A 9,313-nucleotide genomic window follows, 5' to 3' on the forward strand; every position below is an offset into this window, starting at 1 on the left:
CTCACGATAGGTATTTATACGATACAAGTACTCGTTACAGTTACTTTATCAACAGTACTACTTAGTCTGTATACTGGCGACACAGCTAAGGAGTTTGTGAAATATTGTCATCATAATACTGATATACTTTAATACATATAGAATATATGAAAGCAAGCATTCTCAGGCGCAACCGTCCTTTATTATTAATTAAATACCACAACGTACTCATTCTGTGTTTATTATTTATAGATTAACATAATACAAAAGCAATGGCTCACTCATTCTGTATTCATTAGTTAAATAACAATACAAATATCACGGCTCACACTTTCTTTATTTATCAGTTAAATAACAACACAAATACCACGGCTCGCACATTCTGAATGTATCAGTTAAATAACAACACGAATATCATGGCTCATTCATTCTGTATTAATCAGTTAAATAACAACACGAATACCACGGCTCACACTTTCTATATTTATCATTTATTAACAACATGAATACCACGGCTCGCACATTCTGAAATTATCAGTTAAATAACAACACGAATACCACGGCTCGCACATTCTGTATTTATCAGTTAAATAACAACACGGATGCCACGGCTCGCACATTCTGTATTTATCAGTTAAATAACAACACGAATACCACGGCACGCACATTCTGTATTTATCAGTTAAATAACAAAACGAATACCACGACACGCACATTCTGTATTTATCAGTTAAATAACAACACGAATATAACGGCTCGCACATTCTGTATTTATCAGTTAAATAACAACACGAATACCACGACACGCACATTCTGTATTTACCAGTTAAATAACAACACGGATGCCACGGCTCGCACATTCTGTATTTATCAGTTAAATAACAACACGAATACCACGGCTTGCACATTCTGAAATTATCAGTTAAATAACAACACGAACACCATGGCACGCACATTCTGTATTTATCAGTTATATAACAACACGAATACCACGACTCGCACATTCTGTATGTATCAGTTAAATAACAACACGAATACCATGGCACGCACATTCTGTATTTATCAGTTATATAACAACACGAATACCACGGCTCGCACATTCTGTATTTATCAGTTATATAACAACACGAATACAACGGCTCGCACATTCTGTATTTATCAGTTAAATAACAACACGAATACCGCGGCTCGCACATTCTGTATTTATCAGTTATATAACAACACGAATATCACGGCTCGCACATTCTTCTATATTTTTATCCGTTAAATAACAACACGAATATAACGGCTCACTCATTTTATATTTATCAGTTAAATGACACAATTACCACACCCACGCATTTTTAGTCAGTTACGAAACACAAATACCACGGCTCACTCGTTCTGTTTTTATCAATTAAATAATAACTATCACGGCTCACCGGTTGTTTATTTGCGAATTAAATAACAGACATTAATATCACGGCTTGGTGTATAAATATCTCACAGTTCGTGTTTCTTTTACAGAGGATCTAGATAAACAATTTCTGTCTCTTGTGACACCACCGCCAAGACAAAAACACGACAGTGGAAGTAAGTACGACATATACAATTGTATATTAAAAATAAATAAACAAGCGATGCTTGACCAATAGAGTAAAAGTGTATGGATATATTATTATTACAATTATATACATATATATATATATATATATTAAGTAGAGTTAAAGGCTAAACTATTTCCAAGCACTTAATATTTTATATGCAACCTTTATTTAAGACAAGGTGAACTGTATCACCTTGTTATTTAGTATTTATCTATTTATCATTATAACACACAGTTTAAAATATAAAAGTTAATAAGACAATGTGCATACAATACAATAAATTTAAACCCTCTTTAAAAAAACCCACTCTATCATTTAAAAAATATATTTTGTGTTTATTGGGGAATCATTATAGTACATTTAGTTTATCTTTACGTATTAAAATGTGTGTATTTTAAATTTATCATATACGTGATGTCAATCATTCTCCATCGCTATTCTCTTCTAAGTATGATAACATTATAAGTAACATAAACCTGAAACTATAAAGAACAGAAGCTTGACTATTTTAGGAAGTGCATCATTAACTGTAAGAAAGAAACGTAACGTCTGTTTTAAAAACAACTACACATCGTTGTTTGAAATATGGTAATATTCCCAGTTCGGCTAGCAGATAATACAGTATTTAACAACCACGTAAGTTGAGCTTCCTATTAGCAGCAAGGACTCTTTTTATATCCACTTCTGACGGGATAGCTCAGTCCACGACGGCCTGTTATATACCAGTTACGAAGGTGGGTGGGATGAACGATAACCTAGATGGTGCGTATTAATGCCAGTCCGTAGGACCGATATTTGAATGGGGGTACATTCAGTTTAGGTGGCTTGAAAGGCGATTTCCTAACATCCGAATAACAAAGACGCAGTCTTTTGGATGACACTTCTTAGTTGTTTTGAAAGTTATTTTTGTTGTCCTCAAAAAGGGGAGGGACACACACAGCCCCACTCAGTACCCGTCTCGTACGGACCTGTACTGCGGATGAGTGACGAAATGGATGTGGAACAAAAGTTCACATTATGATTCTAGAACAACCGGAACTCAAATTAGTCCTTCGCCATTGTGTTGGCATGACCGTATTTCGGTCTTGACTGAGATAACGGATGTTGCTGAATCAGCTGTTGACAGTTACTACAGGATGATTGAAAAGCCCCGTGATAAAGTTATGTACAAATACTCATATACATGTACACGAATACGTGTGCAGATACGGATCGCTATTCAGGCGCGAGTTCACGGAGAGCAAGACTCGATCCTCCATTAGCTTATCTCACCACAGTCTAGACCCCTCCCCACCCCTCCCGCTACAATTCCTGTACAGGCGCCTGCTTTTGTTTTCAATGGAAGTGTTCACGTATGTCCGAATAAGCATACAGATTCGGCTTCCGGATACGGATACGATCATTTTAATCGCCCATATACCGACTCAAATCTTATCCACTCGCCAAACCGTAAACCGCAAGTTGATAAAATAGACTCCCGCCAAAATGCCATTTGGAAAGACCGTTGTCATACGTGTATTGCATAAATTATAACCGCACGTGTATTGCTTAAATTATAATCGTACATGAACACTGCGTTCGATAATCAGATCCCATTTTCCTATACATATTCCGCATACTTGGATCCGTGTCTATATATATATATATATATATATATATATATATATGTATGGACATACTCGTAGCTTTACTTTGAAATTAAATATAAAATCTATAATATTATAATGAAGCAGGCAAAGGACATGTCTAAACGAAATAGGCATTTCCCCCCTTATTTCTTCTTTCTGTGAGTGGTGGATCAAAGGCCATGGTATGTGCTACTTATCTGCGGGAGAGTGCATATTATACAAGATCCCTTGTAAATTAAAAATGTGGCGGGTTTCTTCTGATGACTACGTAACAGAATTATCCCATGTTTGACGCCCAGTAGCCGCTGATTAAGTAATCAATGTGCTCTGGTGGTGTCGTAAAACAAACTAACTTGTCTATCCCCTTTAGCGACTTCCCTATTATATTATACGATTGATTATCTCCATTAATACACAAATAGGTTAAAAAGTTAAAGTTTGTTTTATTTAACGACACCACTAGAGCACACTGATTTATTCATCATCGGCTATTGGATGACAAACATTTCCTAATTATTACATATAGTCTTAAAGAGGAAATCCACTACATTTTTTTCCATTACTAGCAAGGGATCTTTTATATGCACCATCCCACAGACAGGATAGCACATACCACGGCCTTTAATATACCAATCGTGGTGCACTGGCTGGAACGAGAAATAGCCCAATGGGCCCACAGATGGGGTTGATCCTACGACGCCTCACGCCTCAGACGAAAGTTCTACCACTTAGCCACATTGATCCGTTCTTGTGCGCATTCTAAGGGAAGATAACTTGAAGGTCTAATGCGTATTAAGAGTTACTGCCCGTTATATTTTCTAGATAGCAAAACACACGGTCTATGGTGATATTTTATAACGTTTCTTTCAAAAACGAAACAATGATTTGATGATGATATACAATTTGAGTGGTATGGACAATTTATGTCATATGGACACGTTATTTCAATTTAATTATCAAATTATGAAAAAACAGGTTCAACGTTTAAACGGTTTAAACTGATACGCACATAGTTCGCGAATAAACGAGTACAATATGCAGTTTTGTACATGCTTACACAAACACCCATAAAATGAATGATTGAATGAATGAATGAATGAATTATTGAATGAACGAATGTTTAACGACACCCCAGCACAAAAATAGAAATCGGCTATTGGGTGTCAAAGGTCCCATAAATAGATGCTCATCCCACTGGTCACAAACGGATTCGCGTGTTCCAGTATTCATTTAAAATTAATTAAATTAAATTGGTCTAGCTTAATTAATGGACCACTCAATAATTGCATTACTGCATCAGTTTGCCGACCCGTCCTCTACATAGCGGATCTGCAACTTCATGTACAATAACATGCGCGGGAGGAGGGGGTGGAGGTCTAGACTATGGCGAGATAAGTTTATAGGCTTATCAGATCACGCTCCTCCGGAAAACACATTAGAAAAGAAACTTTCCGTAGAGCGGTGGATTCGACCCTCAAATCCACCATCTGTACATGCGCCTGGTGGATGCATTTGCACATTAATTATATTTATTGTCATGCTCCAAATCGTAGCGGATGACGGGCCACAAGACCCCTAATGCGAAGTGTTTTGTTTAACTAGCCGTAGTTCAAAATGTATTGAGGTGTTGTTAACAGATATTCATTCCTTTATCAATTCGGAGCGGCCAGTAAGATCCAAGTTCATTCTGACTAGGATGTCAATAAACATTCTTTGATTCTGTCTTGTTCAGAGGTTTCATATTCAGTATTTTAAAAAAGTCACATTAAAAGTAAATTCAACGCAGTAAAACTTCATGTCTATTCCAGAAAGTAACCACTTGATCCCGATCCTTCTCGCCGTGCTCGTCACCGTGGCCGTCGTCGCGACGTTGCTGTTCATCGGCGTGTGGCTCATCTCGCGGCGACGTCTTCAGCCACACCAGGCCATCTCTCTCAGCGTCAACGTGCACGGCATCAACATTCGGCGAGGGTCCGGGATCAGACACGCACGGAAAACATCCAGCCAGAGCGACTCCGAGGACGTGACCCCGACCAACAGCAGTCAGCCAATCAGGAGGTTGCCCAGTGAGAGTTCAAGGTCGTGGTCGGTGCGCGCGCACACCGAGGTCAGGGACGGTTACATCTCGCCGAGTCACGCGAACGCGGGGATGGAGTCTGAAGCTGCTGTTGACGTTGCCAGGACGACGAGTAGCGAAGAGGTTCACGCCGTGCCCAATATGTATATCCCTCTTGAAACACTGTTGATATCAACTCCCGAGGACAAGGGTGGTCCTAAAAGCCAGGCCCTGGTGGGGAGGGCTTACAATCTCAATTTAACAACGCCGAAGACGACATCAGCGACAAGACCGTCACTCTCAGACGACGGGTATATGAAGATGGAGTCGCAGTTTCAGATGCGATTTACTTGAGATTACGTGCAATTTTATTGACACACTCGCGGGCAATTGAGATCTCACTACACAGTTCACTTCCGGGTGAGAGTTCATTTACCACGATCCACTATAGTTCCTAATTGTGACACAAGTTATGGTTCACATATTCACTCCTAGGAAATGGTGGAGAATTAAAACAATATGTATGTTTAATGGTAAACCTTCTGGCTGTATTTTGCCCATGTTATTTTGTAATATTGTGCATTGACCTTTTGGGACATGGGTGTATAACGCAAGAGACAGCCGGAGTGAATCAGTTAATGAACCACCTGTTCGGACCGGTACTGCAGCCAGATGCGGTCATATAACAAAAAATTGAGACTGAAATGTTCTTTTGGAGTGAAAATAAATGCTCATTTAATGTATGTTCGCAATGGTGTATGTTGTTAGTGTCAACGAGAACCCGTTCTACTGACAATCTTCATTTGAAGTTGGGCAATTTAACATGGGTTTCAATGGCAGATGACATCTGTGTAATGAGACCCTAGCCAGGCATTTGTCGTATGACGTCATACAAGATACATGACGTCATTTTTAATAAGACGCTAGCTACGTCCTGCAACATTCAAAAAACGTTTCTAAACTCTAATTCATCAATAAATATACAAGTTTTGTATTGTTATCGCAAATCTAAAAGTTATTTGAATTTACTGTACTTAAACAAAAAGTTTTAAAGAGTTTGTTTATTGAAAATCTAGTCTTAAAAACTCGAGTCGAGACGGTCTTATGTCACGTGACCTATAGGCTTATTTGTGGTCAGTGACCGAAAATATAGATTTATCTAGTCACCATATCTTGCCAATGTAAACAGTGATTGCGGGATAAATGCTGTTAGCGCGTTCTACTGGCAATGTTCATTTGGAGTTGGGCAATTTAACATGGATTGTAATGGCAGATGACATCTGTGTACTGAGACCTGGGGTCGTAAAAAACTAGCGCACTGCAATGGAGGAAACTGAAAGACTAGCATTACTAATACTACATTTATTATTGTTATTATCTAGGGAAAATGATAATATCATTTTAAAAGGCAGTGTTATAGACAGCATTAATTATCATTAACCACTTACTTTCGTTTATGAGATAAATTTGAACATTTCTCTTTTTTATATTCATCATGGTGCAACATTACTTTTTGAACTGCGTTGTTTCAAAGTTCTTCTTGATTCCATATGGTGCACCTACTAGTACAGGATCGATTCACAGACTTCTAGTACTTGCGCTTTACGTATGGACCGTGTTTCTAGTACTTGCGCTTTACGTATGGACCGTGTTTCTAGTACTTGTGCTTTACGTATGGACCGTGTTTCTGGTACTTGCGCTTTATGTATGGACCGTGTTTCTGGTACTTGCGCTTTACGTATGGACCGTGTTTCTAGTACTTGCGCTTTACGTATGGACCGTGTTTCTGGTACTTGCGCTTTACGTATAGACCGTGTTTCTAGTACTTGCGCTTTACGTATGGACCGTGTTTCTAGTACTTGCGCTTTACGTATGGCCCGTGTTTCTAGTACTTGCGCTTTACGTATGGACCGTGTTTCTAGTACTTGCGCTTTACGTATGGCCCGTGTTTCTGGTACTTGCGCTTTACGTATGGCCCGTGTTTCTAGTACTTGCGCTTTACGTATGGCCCGTGTTTCTAGTACTTGCGCTTTACGTATGGCCCGTGTTTCTAGTACTTGCGCTTACGTATGGACCGTGTTGCTAGTACTTGTGCTTTACGTATGGACCGTGTTTCTAGTACTTACGCTTTACGTATGGACCGTGTTTCTAGTACTTGCGCTTTACGTATGGACCGTGTTTCTAGTTACGTATGGACCGTGTTTCTGGTACTTGCGCTTTACGTATAGACCGTGTTTCTAGTACTTGCGCTTTACGTATGGACCGTGTTTCTAGTACTTGCGTTTACGTATGGACCGTGTTTCTAGTACTTGCGCTTTACGTATGGACCGTGTTTCTAGTACTTGTGCTTTACGTATGGACCGTGTCTGTGTTTGTCATTACTGAATGCAAGAATGAAATTGATTACTATTTTTAAATAGTTTTGTATATTATTTAATCATCTGGAAACCCAATGATACAAATCATTATCATATTTAAGGTAGCACTAAACCAAATAATTCCCGGCTGATAGAGACGTGAACACCACATGTCCTGTGATTGGTTATAAATGTGGGTGTGTTGGTTGTAAAAAAAATAGTTTCATCTGAGCTAAAAATGTATGCAATGTTATTTCATCTACTTCCACTGTGTCAAGTAAGTAGCCCTGTGCTTGAAACACTTATGGGGTACCTGTAAAAAGAAGTACTCAAATTTTGTGCCAAACTAGGAGTGTTGTAAAAACATCTGGTTATACCAAAAATGAGCCATGAAAGGTACCATTTTCTTCAGTTAATAGTTTGAGGTAGGGGTTGTAATACTGATATTTATGGGTCATAGTTTGGTTGATATATTGCATATAGTGTTTTTAAACACAAACGTTAACATGGTCGCCTATGAAATTTTATTTGGTATAGTTCTACCTTGAAAGAAACCGAATGTGAGACACCAACTAGCCATAGTTTAAAATGTGTATATTAAAGTTTCCTTTCCTGAATGGACATGTTTAAAGACAATATTTCAGACAGTTTTCGTTCTAGTGCCTGGACCAGTATCTTTACTGGCACTGAAATGAACATTTCTCTCCAGCCGTGTGATATGGCATGGTTTGTTTACATAGGGTATGGCAAACCAAGATATTATTTCTTACATCCGATATTGAGAACAGTGTGATATTTGTGACTAATGTAACCGAATTATATGTCAAAACGATTTTACGTTATGCACGTTGTATGCAATCATTATATTTCTGTATATATATATATATATATATATATATATATATATATATATATATATTATGTGCTCAATAAAGTTATTATATAACATTCAACTCATGTAACATTATCTGTACGTTTTATATTAGAGAATACGTTTGCTCTTTTTCTGAGTCAGTCAATGATACATTAAGTCAATACGAAATGCAATTTTAACAAACTATCTGATTTCTCGCACACTGTTTGTATTGTTGAGACTGTGATGGGCGCGTATGTTTTCTCCATTACCCCATCACAAACACAGGCACGGTTTGTATTCCCCCACACGTGGCTCGAATTGTACTCGGCAACTTGATAAGTCATTTGTGTAGTCTTAATGCACCCAGTCCGCCAACCATATGGTTATGGAACCTAGACACTCGTAAACAAATACATGAGTGGCGGGCAGATTAAATTATTGTCTGGAGTCCCTCAGGCCAAATCATTCTTTTTAAGGATGATTTTAATTGATATATATGGTGATAAGTTCTCTTTATTTATTAACATAATAACCATATTATTGGATGTTGTATAGTAACTGCATACGTGTATAATGAAATTGTGAGGTATACGGGACAGCACCTGGCCTAAATTAAATAGGACCGGAGTTAAAAACAACGACAACCACAACCATGACCACAACAACAACAAAAATAGCGACAACCACAACCATGACCACAACAACAACAAAAACAACGACAACCACAACCATGACCACAACAACAACAAAAACAGCGACAACCACAACCATGACCACAACAACAACAAAAACAACAACCACAACCATGACCACAACAACAACAAAAACAACGACAACCACAACCATGACCA

General features: G+C 38.2%; 1 protein-coding gene across 1 annotated transcript in view; it reads left to right on the forward strand.

Moving 5' to 3' along the window:
- Positions 1–5,769, forward strand: part of LOC121366696 — a 10,290-nt gene extending 4,521 nt beyond the window's left edge. Inside the window, exons 3-5 of the mRNA XM_041491045.1 lie at positions 1–10; positions 1,486–1,551; positions 5,002–5,769. The exon at positions 1–10 is cut by the window's left edge and continues 136 nt beyond it. Of these exons, the coding sequence (XP_041346979.1) occupies positions 1–10; positions 1,486–1,551; positions 5,002–5,603 (678 nt within the window). The 3' untranslated portion in view covers positions 5,604–5,769. The remainder of the gene's footprint in view (positions 11–1,485; positions 1,552–5,001) is intronic.
- The last annotated feature ends 3,544 nt before the right edge of the window (positions 5,770–9,313 follow it).

The sequence above is a fragment of the Gigantopelta aegis genome, chromosome 3 (assembly GCF_016097555.1).
Source record: "Gigantopelta aegis isolate Gae_Host chromosome 3, Gae_host_genome, whole genome shotgun sequence".
In the NCBI taxonomy this organism is placed as follows: Eukaryota; Metazoa; Mollusca; class Gastropoda; order Neomphalida; family Peltospiridae; genus Gigantopelta; species Gigantopelta aegis.